A 16,838-nucleotide genomic window follows, 5' to 3' on the forward strand; every position below is an offset into this window, starting at 1 on the left:
TTCAAAATGCCTCTCGGATGCTGCACGTATAGGCATGACGCCAGAATCCGCAAATATACAGCGAGCCGAACACAGACAGCACGCGCTCGGCGACATCCATAAGGTTGTGCCCGCTTCTGCGTTGGCTTTGTAAGTAGTTACTTGAAGGGAAGGCACGTCAGCTGTCTTACAGTGGGTTAACTCCGCAGTGATTGAAGATATTCAGAAAGGGGTTAAAGGGGGGGGGGGGGAGCGATATGTAAAGATACTGGCGACGGTAACGATAACTGTCGGCGATTTTTCTCGAATTAAGCTGCTCTTCGCAGTGAGCGCATTAGACATCACGCGTGATGACTACTGCACGCGGCGCCTCCCAGATGGAGTGCCTGCGGTCGGTGCTCACCATCGCCGGCGAGGGCATCGAGCGTTGCGCCCCCCAGCGCATGGAGACCCTGGTTCAGCGGCTGCGGGAGGCTTTCCTCCTGCCCGACCTTTCGGCGCAGGCGCGCAAGACGCTGCTGGAAGTGATTGAGCTGCGCGCCTCCGGATGGCAGTTCAACCTCGCTCAAGAGTTGTACCACTTCCCTTATACGCAAGCCTCAAGCACCGCATGCGAGTCGCCGACGCCGCCAAAGTGTCGACCATGATGACGACGACTAGCCGCCTGTTTCTGTATTCGAAAATATATCTCGCTGCACCGTAGCTTGTTTGTGGCGCTCTGGAACGTTGGCGCGACACTTCATAGCAAGTCAAAGCTGAATGATTTAAAGCACACACAATGATGCTCTAACTCACAATGATTAATTGTTGCTTTCATGGCCGAAAGCCATCACTTTATCCGCATATGCCTTCCAGTGTGGATGAGCATCTGTCAGTCACGCGTTGAATTAGCAGCATGTTGACCGCTTGTAACCGCAAAGCCAATATTTCTTGACCACCGGGCCAACAGAATTTGTCATTTCTGCTTCATCCAAGTATAGTCTTAAAAGTTCGGTAACAAGCTGCAGTACTTCTGAAGCCCTCTTTAGTGTCTATCCCGGTGCATGTCTTGTACCTGTCTGACAGAAAAACAATTAAGAAGCCCTTAGGTGGTGTGCGGCAAGACATTGAGGAGTCTTTGGCACCCTTTCATCATGGTGTACTGTCTTTTTTCCTGCTGGTGTAATTCTTCAGTATTAGGAGAAAGTATTTTCCCTGAGTTTCTAGTGTGTAAATATTGTCGTTCTGCCAAACACCCAGCAAGCGGCGTTGCTTCGAGCATTTTTTTTAGATTGAAAGAGCAGAGGAAAGCACTGCCAATGCTTTTTTGTGCGTGCTTAGCAGTGTTTGCAGCCTTCGTTTTTGTTGTAAATAAAAGAATGTTATATATCGCTAGCTTTCAGCGCTGTGTTCATTACATTCGATGCGCCCGCAGGGGCGTCTGCAACATACAGACGTTGGTGAGTGACGATACCACGGGCTCCTGAGCATCCGCAGTGATATCCCGCACGGGGATGATGGGAAGTGCGTCACCATGGAACCAAGCACCCGCACCTAGCCGTGCGTGGCAGCGCCGTGTACGGGGAAAAGGGGACCCCGGTGGTTGGGCCGTTGGTGAGTGTTTGGACCTGCATGGCCTCTCGGCGGAGGCAACACACCACTTTGGCCCCTGCTTCCCGTAGACGGCACCTCCGGCCTTACCCTACATGGGGAAATCGGCAGTCTCCTTTTCCTGTCCTCCGCTCCATCTATCACTTTCCCATTTTCCTCAACTTTCCTGTCTCCCCCTCTCTTATTTTTTTTCGTTTTTCTGGCTGCTACGGTTAACCTTGTGTGGCTGACAAACCTGTCTCTCGCCATATTTGGTTATAGTAGTTGTGTACAGCTGGCATGGGTAAGATTTTTTTAAAGTTCCTGTCGTCCCCATGTTGGGCTCTGTGGTGGGCGGCTGGCACCGGTGCCGAACATCAAATTCATTTTATGGCTCCTCATTTTTTTCACACTGATCTCCCTAGCAAAACACGGCGCACCGAGACATCGAAATTCTTCACAAAAAAATGCAACCACGTTTCTACGTACACAGCGAAGATGACTGAGTGCTCGACTCGCATCTACATTCATTGTTACCAGGACATTGACAAATGCCATTGGAGAAAGATATGAACTTAAAAGGCTATAGCAAATGCCGACCTTCTCGCCTGATTCGCTTTGGGAAGTTAAACCTCCACAAGTCAAGCCTATTTCACGGAACCGGATTTTTTCGCTGACTCCATCGTCGAGTGAATCTTCTGCACGGTTCTCTTGAAGGGTGCGTGAAACATGCGGTAAACTACTGTACTTTGTTAAGTTTCTTCCTTTCAAAACGAAGATAAGAAAGCAATATTTTTGAGTACTTTCGTTCAAAAATTCAACGCGACCTTGTTTCACATATGGAATTCCAGTATTTTTTTCTCCTGTTTCGCGTCCACCATTGCGTTACATTCGTAGGTTTTCGTTCAGTGTTTCATGCCTGTGGCGTAAGCCCTCGCGTTACAATCGAGTATATGGAATTATCTAGACAACGTGGGTCTCTGTAACGTACACTGAGGTAGTGCAGCACGTGCGCCATCTACATCTCACCTCCAATGAAATGCAACCGCTGCCTCCCAGATTAGATCCAGCCATGATCTAGTTCGCAGCAGCCGTTCGCTTAACTGGAGAGCCGCCGCGCCAGCGTGGAGTATTTAGTAGTAAATGGATGCAAAAAGAAAATGCTTTCGAGTGTTGAACTATCACCAATCGCTAGGGGAACAACAGATTAGACAACGGCAATACACAACAAGCGCACTGTCCAATGTCTTCAACATATTTCAAATAGTTTCTGGCGCCTCTTTCTAACTCGATGTGCTGGACAGCAAACCTAAATGGTTGAGCGTTACAGTCACATGGTTTTCTGTAAGCGTACATTGTAGATTACGTTTGCTTAAAACATAGTGACTGGCTAGTTGGTTCTGCATACTGGAAAAATTGCAGCGCAGCAGTAACAAATACGAGACGAGAAGGACGCAAACACAAGCGCTGACTAACAACTGTGTTTTATTGCTCTGAGCCAGCCTATATAAGAACTAGGTACAAAACAACAAAACAGAAACCAACACATCACCTCACGCATTCGTGGCACGATTATCGGAATTGTCTCCCGTTCCTCCAATCTTTCGTCCTATCATTGGCGTTCAGAAATGACATTTCTTTTTCACTAAGGCACACAGAGGGGTTGCTGACACTTATCTGCGCATTTTGATATCGCCAGAGCTTCTGCTATCAACCTCGTGGTGGTGTCCCGACACTTACGAAGAATAACTGTGCTTTCAAGGGCAGGGGTGCAGCCTTTGCACTGGCTACAGTGTTTGAAAAGTTTGAAAAGTATTTATTTGAAGTGTGTTTCATACACTTCAGGAAGGAGGCCAAAAGGCGTGGTGCCTGACGAGGGCCTTCCTCCCTGGGAGTAAGCAAACTGCACTCGGCACATACACACACAAAATAAACAAATACAATAAATGTAGCGGTCGCCATTACACATTGCTGGCATGTTAAAAGAAAAACAAAGGAAAAACTGTACAACAATGTTAAGGTATCTTCGAAGTTGTTAAGATGCGTGCTGTTGGGTTACAGGGAATTATAAAAAGGAAAAAAAATATATATACAATCATGTTGACTGTTATCAATTTATAATATGTCACAGGATGTACGGGTTAGTCATGAAGTCAACAGTGCAATCACTTTTCTCTTGTATATTTTTTGAGTTCTGCATTGATGGAGGAGGTCATGAAAATTTCTGTTTTCATTCAAAAAGGTAGTCATCTGATATCTAATCGTTTGGAATCCGTAATTTGTTCTTGATTTTGGTGCTCTTATTGTCATGTGTCGAAGGGGATATGGGTTTTGCGGTAGTTCTGGTGTTGCACAAAAATTAGTTTCAAGATGAAATCTGTTATATGTTTCAAGTGCTAGCCGAAGAGTTTTTAATTGAAAAATTGTCAGTAACCCCAAGCTGTTCCACCACGAGTTAGTGCTATCCAAGTAGCCTAGATTAGCAATTGCTCGTATGGCCTTTTTCTGTAGTAAAAACAAAGCATTTAAATTAGTCTGTGTTGAGTCTCCCCATATCAGTAAACAATAGTGAAGATGTGAATGAATTAAACTGAAATAAAGTTGCTTTTTGAGCCATACTGGCAATAGAAGTCTAAATTTATTTAGAAGGCCCACTGATCGCGAAATTTTTTTTCTTACTTGATTAATATGGTCAGTCCACAACAGGTGTTCATTAAATATAACTCCAAGGAATTTTATTGACTGTACTCGTTGTAAAATATTCGAATTGTATAATATGATTGGCTCATGATCTATGACTTTATTTTTAGCTCTGAATATTACATACTTCGTCTTCGTGATGTTTAGTTCTAACCTGTTGGCCCTCAACCATAATGTAAGGTTTTCTAGCCAGAGATTAGCTCTACATTCTATTGCTTGTAAACTCGCGTCATGAAAGAAAATATTTGTGTCGTCAGCGTATAAAACTGTTTCGGAGGAAGGAAGAATATTAACAATGTCATTTATGTGAACTAGGAATAGAATAGGACCCAGTATTGAGCCCTGTGGCACACCAGTGCGTATAAGGCCGTGGCTTGAAGGTATGTCGTTAATCATTGTGAATTGTACTCTGGATGATAAGTAGCTCTGAATAAGATTAAGTGCGGAACCTCGTATCCCATAGAATTGTAATTTGCGCAGTAAAATTTTGTGACAGACCGAGTCGAAGGCTTTTCTAAAGTCTAAGAATAGTCCAAGTGTAAAAATTCTGTTTTCTATATTGTTAATTATTTTATCCTTTATGTGGAGTAAAGCTTTTTCCGTAGATTTCCCTTTCTGAAAGCCATATTGTTCTTTCGCAATAGCTCCGATCTTAATGAAGTACGAAGTAAGGCGGGTATTGATGACTTGTTCAGCAATTTTTGAGAAGACCGGTAAAACGGATATTGGGCGATAATTGTTAGGATCATTATAGCTTCCTGTCTTATGTACCACACAAACTCTTGCTATCTTTAATTTATCTGGAAACCTGCCTTCTTTGAGCATTTGGTTGCATATATGGGACAACAAAGGTGCGATAATATCAGATACGGCTTTTACTACCTCACCCTTGATGTTATCAGCTCCAACGGAGCAGTTATTTTTTAGACGTATTATATACGAAGAGATTTCGGCTGTAGTTGTTGGGGAAAGAAATATCGAAGGCTTTGGTATGCCTTTAAGATATGACATTGGATCAGTGCATGTTGTTTGCGCAGACTGATTGTCACCAACCGTCAGGAAGTGTTCGTTAAACATGTCTGATAAGGGACGACCTCTGAGTGGAACGCCATCTACCACAATCTCTACTGGAGTTGGCTCGGTTCGTTTTGATACTAAATTGTTGTATGACCTCCATATCTGATTAGGGGCAAGTTTATTAGCGAACGCTTTTGCGTAATATTCCTGTTTTGCGGTTTTTAGATCAGTGTTGAGCTTATTCCTTAGAGCTTTATGCAAGTTTAGTATATTGATGTCCTTGTGCTTCAAAAAATCAGCAAAGAGATTGTGTTTTTGCCTTATTCTTTTGTACAGCTCTTTCGTAACCCACGGTTTCTTAGACTTTTTGTACCTAGAGCGGCGGACTAGAGGAAAGGCTTCATAATAGGCATCTTGAAATTTTTTTTCAAAGACATCGTAACAGCGACTAGGATCTTCTTCATTAAAAACGAGTGACCAGTCCACCTCTGAAATCATGCGTCGAAAGCAATATATAGTTTCGTCATTAACTTTCCGATAGAAAGTGTTAGCTGTGCTATTAGAAAAAGTTTTCCTCGAATGGGGCAAAAAGACAAAAAATGGAAGATGGTCGCTAACATCGCAGGCCATCACACCCGACTGTACATCATTTGGTAAGAAATCAGTGAAACATAAATCGAGAGCAGTTCTGGTACTTGTGGTAATTCTTGTTGGCAGGTTTATAACATTTGCACAGCTGTAGGAAGACATCATACCAATAAAACTCTTAGAAACTGTATTCTCAGTCAATATATCTATGTTAAAATCACCCAGCACGACAACAGATTGGCTGTGTCCTGTAAACGAGTGAAGTACACTGTCAAGGTAGGAAAAAAAGCGTTCAACTTTACCAGACGGGGGTCTATAAACAAGAATTATAATAACACCACAAGATTCGGCAACAAGTACCTCAAAATCACAATCAACAACGGAAAACGACTCTAGGGAGGCGTGTGATACGCCATCACGAAAATACAGAGAGACACCGCCCCCTTTTTTGTTGTCTCTGAACAAAGAAACATGAGAATAGTCTTCAAATTGAGCAACGTCAGAAGAATCAGTGAACCAGGTTTCTGTAAATGCTAGAACATCAAATTTATGGTGAAGTAAGTTCAGATAAGCGCCAACGGCATCTCCTTTGTTTCGAAGACTTTGTGAGTTTAAACAAAACATAGAAAGAGGCTTATTTGAATGAGAAGGTAATCCCATTACTGTCTCGTTAAATTCATGTATCGCGTAGTAACTGCGGTTTTGTGAAGATGCTTCGTAATCCATACTGCTAGAAAAGATAAAGAAACACAGAAAAAAAAAACTAAGTTGATGGACGCTCACGCCTCAGAATCATCACTTTCAGCCTGCTTAGTTTCCTTGATATTACACAGATCTGCCTCACACGAAATCCGCAGAATTGGTTCACCTGGGCCCTTGCGGACCATCACCTTTCCATTCTTTTGCCACGTGAAGCAGTAACCCATCTGCTGTGCCCTTGTGCGTGCCAGCCACAAAAGATGCTTGTTTCGACTGGTAAGGTTATCGTAGAAGCGGACTTCTGATTCACTGTCAACCAGTTGCTTACTCTTGCTCTTCCAGTTCTCTTTTGTTTTTCGAGAAACGAACCGCACTAGAATGGGAGCCTTTCGACCTTTTCTTGTGGAAAGACGGTGAATGCCATCAATGTCGCCTTCAGCAAGCGAACAAAGGCCAAGGGAAGCAGCCAACTCATTGATTTTAGGTAAAAGGTTTTCATTTTCTTCCCATTTGACCCCATGAATCTCGAGATTCTGCCGTCTACCATACTGTTCAAGTTCGTTAACTTGATCCTTTAAATCAGAAATCTCCTTCGCACTGACGGAGTCTTCCACTGCTGTAATACGCTCCTTAATGTCTGTTAGTTCACGGTCCTGCTTGGTTAGGCGCTGTAGCACTTCATCATACTTATCCGACATGTGTTGGACAGACACTTGTACATCAGTCACTATTTGCTTTAACTCGGGAAGTGCATTCATCGCCTCAACTAAAGGCATCAGAAGGCATAGCTTTTTTTGCATATCTGTCACGATGCCCATTAGTGCCTGTTGAGAGAGCTGCTGCTGTTCGTTATTTGAACAGCTATGCGTAGAGGAGGAGCCACGTGAGCGACATTGATCGCTGGACGGTCGAGAAGTGCGCTCTGACGCCACTACACATGTCCGACATTTCCACTGCGCAATGCTGCTATCGGCCTTTTTGCTATTGTAGCTTCTGGCTGTTAGACCTGAACATGCTTTTCCAACATGGTAGTTGAATTCGCACGCTACACAGGTTACAAATGGGGAATCGGGTGGGATAACAGCATGGCAGGAAAGACAAGGGTCAGGCTCTTCTTGAGCCGTATGATTAGGCATGGCTATCACTAAGCAACAGCACCCGGCAGCAGCAGCAGCAGCAGCAGCAGCAGCAGCAGCAGCAGACGATGCAATAGAAAAAAAAATAAAGGAAGCAAAGCCACCAACCTGCGAAGTGGTAGAAAAGCGTCAAGCGCCTTCCAAGACAAGCGTCGGCGATGTGCAACTGCTGCTACTGCCGAATGCAAATGCGGAGCAATGATTCCTAGTATCGCCGAAGAAACCTCGGTAGTTCGAACGTGGTTGCTGGGGCCAATGGGAGCAGGCTAGGTTTCCCGGATGATACGAGGAGATACGGTCCGCAATCTTCGAAACCGTGCGTCGTTGTCAGCAGGAAATTCTTCAGATGCAGCGCAGCCGCAGTGGAGCCATGCGCCAAAGGTTGAACTTGAACGGAGGCCCAGCCGTAAAACTGCGAAGTGGTAGAAAAGCGTCAAGCGCCTTCCAAGACAAGCGTCGGCGATGTGCAACTGCTGCTACTGCCGAATGCAAATGCGGAGCAATGATTCCTAGTATCGCCGAAGAAACCTCGGTAGTTCGAACGTGGTTGCTGGGGCCAATGGGAGCAGGCTAGGTTTCCCGGATGATACGAGGAGATACGGTCCGCAATCTTCGAAACCGTGCGTCGTTGTCAGCAGGAAATTCTTCAGATGCAGCGCAGCCGCAGTGGAGCCATGCGCCAAAGGTTGAACTTGAACGGAGGCCCAGCCGTAAAACTGCGAAGTGGTAGAAAAGCGTCAAGCGCCTTCCAAGACAAGCGTCGGCGATGTGCAACTGCTGCTACTGCCGAATGCAAATGCGGAGCAATGATTCCTAGTATCGCCGAAGAAACCTCGGTAGTTCGAACGTGGTTGCTGGGGCCAATGGGAGCAGGCTAGGTTTCCCGGATGATACGAGGAGATACGGTCCGCAATCTTCGAAACCGTGCGTCGTTGTCAGCAGGAAATTCTTCAGATGCAGCGCAGCCGCAGTGGAGCCATGCGCCAAAGGTTGAACTTGAACGGAGGCCCAGCCGTAAAACTGCGAAGTGGTAGAAAAGCGTCAAGCGCCTTCCAAGACAAGCGTCGGCGATGTGCAACTGCTGCTACTGCCGAATGCAAATGCGGAGCAATGATTCCTAGTATCGCCGAAGAAACCTCGGTAGTTCGAACGTGGTTGCTGGGGCCAATGGGAGCAGGCTAGGTTTCCCGGATGATACGAGGAGATACGGTCCGCAATCTTCGAAACCGTGCGTCGTTGTCAGCAGGAAATTCTTCAGATGCAGCGCAGCCGCAGTGGAGCCATGCGCCAAAGGTTGAACTTGAACGGAGGCCCAGCCGTAAAACTGCGAAGTGGTAGAAAAGCGTCAAGCGCCTTCCAAGACAAGCGTCGGCGATGTGCAACTGCTGCTACTGCCGAATGCAAATGCGAGTTCCCCTGAGTTTGGGTCCCTTAGGTTCCTTTTGTGCTCTTGTAGCCTTGTGTTCAGACATCTCCCTGTTTGGCCTATATAGATGCTGCCGCACGACAGGGGAATTGAATATACGACATCTTTTTCGCAATCGACGAGACGCGGACGGTGCCTCGTCATGCAGTCGGGCTCACGTTCGGTGTCAGAATTTACTCCTCTGCACAACTGATGCAGTTTCTTCGGGGCCGAGAAGAAAATATCAATTCCCGCTCTGTTTCCTAGCCTTTTCAGTTTGTGTGATACTGCATGTAGGTATGGTATCACAGCTGCCTTTGTTCGACGTTCATTTGTGGTGGGCCCATTTCGCGATTGTTTCAGTATGCCCTCTGCAACAGCAATTAGGAGATGCGCTGGATATCCGGCTTGCTCAAGACGACCCACTTGGCTTCGAAAGGCTTCCTCTTTACGGTGCCCACATGTTTTCTCAAGAGCGCTCACAAAGCACGACTTCACAATGGCCCTCTTCGCAAGCTTAGAGTGCGCTGAGGCATACGGGAGGACTGGTTTTTTACCCCTCGGCTCACAGGCCCAGCAAACGTGATCAGAGCCAAAGTACAGTCCTAAATCTAAGAACCTAATGTGGCCGTTGGCTGGCCGCTCATGAGTCACCTCCAACGGTCGAAGACACTCTGGAAACATTGTCAAAACTTCGGGCACTCGCGTATTCGCACAACCGTTTTCGTCGTTCAAGATTACGAGAAAATCGTCTACAAACCTAAACACTTCGTCTATGCCAAACTCAGCGCATCGTTCCCGTATCTTGCGGTCCCGGACACCAAGGCATATATCGCTTAGTACGGGCGCGACACAAGAACCAATGCAAATCCCGTTTCTTTGAGAGACAATGTGGTTTTCGAACTGTGCAAAGGTGGAATTCAGGTAAGTGTCCAGCAGCTCCAAGAAGCTACTGACAGCCACGCCTGAAGCATTTTGAAATTTGACGGCACCATGGGCCTCGATACAATCTCTGACATCGCTTAACAGGTCGTCATGCGGGAGGGAATAGTACAAGTCTTTTATGTCCACAGATATGGCAGTAAAACTACCTCCGCGCCTATCTTTTAAGTAGTCAATCACCTGCTCGGAGCCTTTCACCTGAAAAGGGTCGTCAATATCGAGCACGTTTAGATGAGTCTGGAGAAACTTTCCTAGATTTTTCTGCCATGCCCCGTTCTCCGAAACAATAACACGGAGTGGACAGTCAGGCTTGTGCGTTTTTGCGCTAAAAAATATAATCAGAGCTTATTGTCACCATTGATACCCCGAGCAAGCTTGTCCAGGTTTAAACTTTCGCATAGCTTTATAGTAGGACGTTTCACTTTTTTCAACGACACTTCGTCGTGCCTGTCAAAGACCGAGTGCACTGCATCAGTAGTTCGCGATTTATATGCTTCGCTTGACATAACGACAAAGCCACCCTCTTTGTCCGCCGGTAACAGATTGAGAGACCTTCCCTTTAGACAATCAACAATTCTAAGCGACATATCCCTTACATGTCCACTGCGACGCAACAGTACATCAACACCTTCCGAAATACACCGTTCTGTCTCTGTATTGGGCACAAATCGTGCGACTTGCCTCACCATCGCCAGCTGTTCTGCTTCGTTCTTTTTCGGCTCCACGGCGAACTTTGGACCATGGCCGAGTAGCTGGTGGACTTCCGCAGGTAGCTGCACGTCACCAACAGTGTGCACTGCATTCCTGGAGGGTGTCCCATTCCGTGGAAGGTTTCTCCGTAGCTGGTGCAGTACCTGTGTCCACAGGACCTCAGTAGTCTGGTCGATGAGACGGGAAGCTTTGTTCCAGCGCCACGCAGCATTAACCACGCTCTCGGAGCAGTTTAGAAGCAAGCGAAGGTGATTCTTGTAGAGGCGTGCTTGCCGCTGCCACTCTGATCGCAGGAACTTGCAGATACGAGTGCCATGGCCAGCCGACGGAGGGAAACCACCAAAGAGCAAAAGGACGTCAGCCGGCTGTAGCTTCCGACGGATGCAAAAGGCGTATGTTCTGGCCTTACACAATGCCAGTGCTACGTGAGGTATGAGTTGCCACGGATAACGAGGAAAAAGAAGGCCAGTTGAACTAGAAATAAATTTGCTTAAAACATAGTGACTGGCTAGTTGGTTCTGCATACTGGAAAAATTGCAGCGCAGCAGTAACAAATACGAGACGAGAAGGACGCAAACACAAGCGCTGACTAACAACTGTGTTTTATTGCTCTGAGCCAGCCTATATAAGAACTAGGTACAAAACAACAAAACAGCACATCACCTCACGCATTCGTGGCACGATTATCGGAATTGTCTCCCGTTCCTCCAATCTTTCGTCCTATCATTGGCGTTCAGAAATGACATTTCTTTTTCACTAAGGCACACAGAGGGGTTGCTGACACACTTATCTGCGCATTTTGATATCGCCAGAGCTTCTGCTATCAACCTCGTGGTGGTGTCCCGACACTTACGAAGAATAACTGTGCTTTCAAGGGCAGGGGTGCAGCCTTTGCACTGGCTACAGTGTAAGGCGAGTTCCCCTTAGTTTGGGTCCCTTAGGTTCCTTTGTGCGCCTTACACTGTAGCCAGTGCAAAGGCTGCACCCCTGCCCTTGAAAGCACAGTTATTCTTCGTAAGTGTCGGGACACCACCACGAGGTTGATAGCAGAAGCTCTGGCGATATCAAAATGCGCAGATAAGTGTCAGCAACCCCTCTGTGTGCCTTAGTGAAAAAGAAATGTCATTTCTGAACGCCAATGATAGGACGAAAGATTGGAGGAACGGGAGACAATTCCGATAATCGTGCCACGAATGCGTGAGGTGATGTGTTGGTTTCTGTTTTGTTGTTTTGTACCTAGTTCTTATATAGGCTGGCTCAGAGCAATAAAACACAGTTTTTAGTCAGCGCTTGTGTTTGCGTCCTTCTCGTCTCGTATTTGTTACTGCTGCGCTGCAATTTTTCCAGTAGATTACGTGTATGGAATTTCAAGTTTCTTTTTGTCCCCTGTGATACTGATACTTCCTATTTTGTTTCTCTTGTTTCTTTTGCTTTTGCCCATGGAACCAAAGTCTGTCAGTTCCTTCACCGATAGAGACACTGAAGCATCGCTGACGCAAGTTGTTGTTTGCCCCATAAAGTGGCGCATACCCAAAAACGGGATTGGCCACAACCAGGTGGTAACTACCTGTATTACAAATTGCATGCGGCAAACATGGGATGATCTAAAAAGCTTGGGCAACTCAGTTTCCGTGACTGAGGTGATTGAGGGTGGTAAGAGGGTCTAACAAGCTTAAATTTATGCGAGGGAGTGAGTACAAGAAAGAAGGAAAAACATGTAGGATTAGCAAGAAAAGAATGCCAAAATAAAGAGTAAAAGGGGCATTACGAAAGCACATGATGGTAGGTGTTCTGTTTCTAGAAGAAATTTTTGAACGCCGGAGCAAATATTCCCATAGGTATGCCCAAACACTTGTGTACGGATGTTGAGAAGAAAGAAGAAATGGTTGAAGATACCCCGGGTTGAAGACGTGCACTATTCAGCTTTCTACGGTCTAGAAAACTGCTCACGTCCTCTAGGAATTTAAAGTCGTTAGTTATGCCACCTAAGGAAGCTATCCAGGTGGTTGAATTAATTGCCACGAGCCTGCAAAAGCGGTTTTCGTGTCTACTACATTTGCGACCAATGTTGTTTGCGTCAGTGATGCCAAATAATAATGCCTCACAAGTTAATCTATCGGAGCTTTCTCAAGTTGTATAGAGATTACATGCCGCTGCTCCTGGTCCTGATGGTGTCACTACAAAGATGCTCAAGATTCTCTTTGAAGAGCCTCCCGACTCCTTATTGCACCTAATAAACTACTCTATCAAACATGCTTGGATACCTCCTGAGTGGAAACTGGCCAAGGTGATCCGTTTACTTAAAAATCAGGGCAGAGGTTATGAATTTGATAACATTACGCCCATTTCTTTAGCATTAAACGTGGTAAAATTAATAGAAAGGCTGTTACTAATTCAGGGGTCAGCCTTCGTGCACCGCAGAACTATACTCAGGCCGTGTCAACTCGGATTCCGGCCACGGTGTTCGATATTGAATGCACATGCTGATTTTGAGAGCAGAATTCTCCTTGCTTGTCGTCAACACCTGGTCGCTGCTTTGGTTACGCTAGACGTCTCCAAAGCTTACAACAATGTAGAACACTCCATCCTAATACATAGGCTACAGTCTCTTCAGTTTCCAGATTATATAGTTTCTTGGATATCTGCATTTCTTTATAACACGGAATTATTTTGCTTCCATAATGGTGTTCATTCAGAGAGGTACGAACAAACGAGAGGTATACCGCAAGGAGCTGTTCTTTCTCTTGTGCTCTTTAATATTCTGTTGAGCTCAATTCCTCTCTATCGCCATGTACGCACTTACATCTATGCGGATGACATTGCGTTTTTTGGGGCTGCGCCGGATATAACTTCCCTGTATGATTTGTTGAAGTCATATTTGAGTACACTTGAGCACTGGTTGAGCAGTTTACACCTGAAGTTAAATGTTAGCAAGTGCGCCATTCTTGCTTTCCCTCTACAGAATCTTTTAGTAGTCTCTCTCACTTGCCAGTTACAACCAATACAGCAGGTTCAATCCCTAAAATACCCAGGAGTCATTTATTACAACAAACTCACCTAGCGACCACACATTGACCACGTCGCGGTGAAAGGGGCTCGTGCCGTGGGCATGTTACGTAGATTGTGTAGTCACCCGTACGGCATGCGAAGAGATGCGCTATTAATGATTTGCAAAATGTATGTAAGGCCAATTTTAGAATTCGGATCTGTGTTTTCAGGCTCGGCTACATACAAACTTCGTCCTCTCTTCCTTTTGGAGGGGGAAGCACCTAGGATGTTCCTCGGCCTCCCAAAATTTGTGGCTACCAATGTGCTGTACCTTTAAGCCCGCATTCCCCCTCTCTTATCTCGACTTCAATTTTTAACTGTGCCGACTTACCTCAGAATCTATGAATCTCATTTACACCGTTCGCAAAGCATTTTCTGTTGCCAGCCGACCTCCTTTTTTGGTGCCCTCTGGTCTCGTTTCCATACCCCACAGGTAGTGTTTGCGCAAAGATTACTTGAGCCTTTAGATGTGAAAAATTGACATCCTTCCTGCGTTATGCAGAGGGCCCGCTGTGCACATTGTTTTCGACGATATTATCGCCCAAAATGCAAAACTTTTGCCACCCTGTATTCTAAATGGCCTACTAGAAGATCATCTAAGGACTCTACCTACAAATATTGCAATAGCAACCGACGCATCGCAATGCAATGACAAGGCAGATGTAGGAATATTCTGTTCGCATTCAGACTGGTCCCTTTCACTGCGCCTTCCAGATTTCACCCCTATTTTTCAAGCAGAGTTTCTGGCAATAGTACTTGCCTTAAGCAAGCTAGACCCCTCTATTACCGCAGTGGCAGTAATTACCGATTCTTTATCTTTGTGTTCGTCCCTCGCCGCGCAAGTTGACAGTCCTTGTATAAACACATTCTTGTCCCTGCTTCCTCCGCAGTTTTTTTTTTCAAGCGATGTTTATTGCCTCAGGGCATACAAACTATGAAGTGAGAGATGAGTACAATGCTTAAATAAATGAAAAAAGGTGGCCTGATTTGATGAAATAAAGAAGTGAACGATGATATGGACCCTGTGTCCAGGCAATATAGCAATCTGGATTGTCCGGTGAGAGTCCCACTGCCGCCAGGTGCCGAATTCTCGTCGGCTTCAGCGCCTGGCAGTCCCACACCAAGTGGTGGATATCCGCCTCACACTCTCTGTTCTTGCAGACTGGACACCCGGGGTGGGGATATAAATCTTTGAAATGCGGCCACTTGCGTGTCACAGCTGGAGTTAGGGCAACCCCGACCCGTATCCTCCGAAGCGCAACCTCCTCTGCACGGGTAAGACCACGAGGGAGGGTTACCGCACACGGGGGGATTAGAGCACGTGTGCGGGGCCGGAGGTGTTCCTTTCTTGTTAAAACGAGGGTGGTGTCATCCAGAGTGAGGACTCGAGGCAAAGACGAGGTTGGGGTCGAAAGGCGGGTCGCCGAATCTGCGCGGCTTTGTGCGCTCAGGAGGTCACGCGGGACCCACTCAATACGGATTTGCTGCGGGATGCGTGCCGCTAGACGATGGATGTCTTGGCAGATTTCTGGGGTGCGACTGACTCGTCGTAGTAGGCGTGTGAGGTGAAGGGCGTCGGTGCGAATGACAATGCGGGCCGTGGGTAGCATGGGAAAGGCGGCCACAGAGCAAAGTGCCTCTTGAACTGCAAGCATCTCCGCACAGAATGAGGAAGGAGGTTCTGAGAGGCGAAACCTTGACGTTTTTACAGAGCAGGCTTGCAAGGACAGTAAACTGCCGTTGTTGTTTCGCAGGCCTGGATGCTTGCGTCAACGTACATGACGATGGAGACATGCGGCAGATTGGCGTCTTGCTCTGTAATTCGGTCGCGAAACGACGATGCCGCGCGGGTAGATGATGGCCGACGTAGATCAGTTGGCTTGTTGTCGCTTAGTTGCACAAAGCGCCAAGGAGGAAGAACTGGCGGGGGCGCCTGTAGAATGGAGTGTGATGACGCGTATGCCCTGAGTGCACACGTTATGTGTGTAAGGCTTGACTTTAGGCGGCGAGCATCGCGTCATTGCTGCACCAGCTCATCTAGTGTATTCAGCTGCGCATGTTCTTGGAGCGCCACGATCGGGGTAATGCGGGGAAGGCAAGTGATGACCCTCATTGCCTCTCGATTAACAGCTTTTAGACGATCCCATTGAGCCCTCGTCAAATGCCGGAATTGGGCTTGGTAAACGAGGCGCGGTTGCGCAACCACCCGCACCAACTGTCGTGCAATATGAGAGCGGGCTCCGCCTGTTGTAGGAGCAATGCGTCTAACCAGGCCCAACGCCCGAATTGCTTGCTTTTTAGCCCGAGAAAGCCAAGCAGTGCCTCTTCCTGACTCGTGTATTGTCAAGCCCAAGATTTTTACGGTCGATCTTTCTTGAATTGGAGCTCCGGATAGATGGAGACGAATTGATGTTGCAGCCAATTTACGGCGCCCCCAGCGGTTGGCGACTGACACGAACGTGGTTTTGCTCACTGAAAGCTGCAGACCAATTGAAGAAGCAAAAGTCGACGTAATATCTATGGCTGATTGTAGGCCTGCTGCTTGAGTCATCAGGTCGTTGTGAGTGCTCCACACCATTATATCAGCATACAATAAGAACTTAATCTCAGAGACATCATGTAAGCGCCAAGCAAGGGGGATAAAAGCAATATTAAATAATGTTGGCGATAACACCGATCCCTGGGGAACGCCGCGAAGAGGCACAAATGATCCGACGACCTCACCACCGAGGCGTATGGCAAAGTGTCGGCCTTCAAGGAAGGATTTAACAAAGTTGTGCACTCTAACAGGGAAATGCAGCATGTCAAGCGATTCCAGGATGGCAGCATGACTAATATTATCGTACGCCTTTTCAACGTCCATGGCCAGTACAGTACGTACATTGTGGCTGCGAGTTGAGGCCAGAACTGCTGACGCCTAGACAACCAGTCCATCTTCTGTACCTATGGACGTACGAAAGCCAATTTGGGCGGGATGGTAGAAACCATGGTGCTCAAGCCACCACGACAGTCGTGTGGCAAGCATTTTTTCGGTAAGCTTGCAT

At 46.7% G+C, this 16,838-nt stretch overlaps 1 protein-coding gene across 1 annotated transcript; it reads left to right on the forward strand.

Annotated features, from left to right (window-relative positions):
• Window positions 1-329: 329 nt before the first annotated feature.
• On the forward strand, window positions 330-1,258 carry LOC144113187 (MIF4G domain-containing protein-like). Its single transcript, XM_077646140.1, has one exon. It carries the CDS (start codon window positions 330-332, stop codon window positions 624-626), a length of 297 nt encoding a protein of 98 aa, XP_077502266.1. The 3' UTR covers window positions 627-1,258.
• The last annotated feature ends 15,580 nt before the right edge of the window (window positions 1,259-16,838 follow it).

This window comes from Amblyomma americanum, chromosome 1 (genome assembly GCF_052857255.1).
Source record: "Amblyomma americanum isolate KBUSLIRL-KWMA chromosome 1, ASM5285725v1, whole genome shotgun sequence".
Taxonomy (NCBI): Eukaryota; Metazoa; Arthropoda; class Arachnida; order Ixodida; family Ixodidae; genus Amblyomma; species Amblyomma americanum.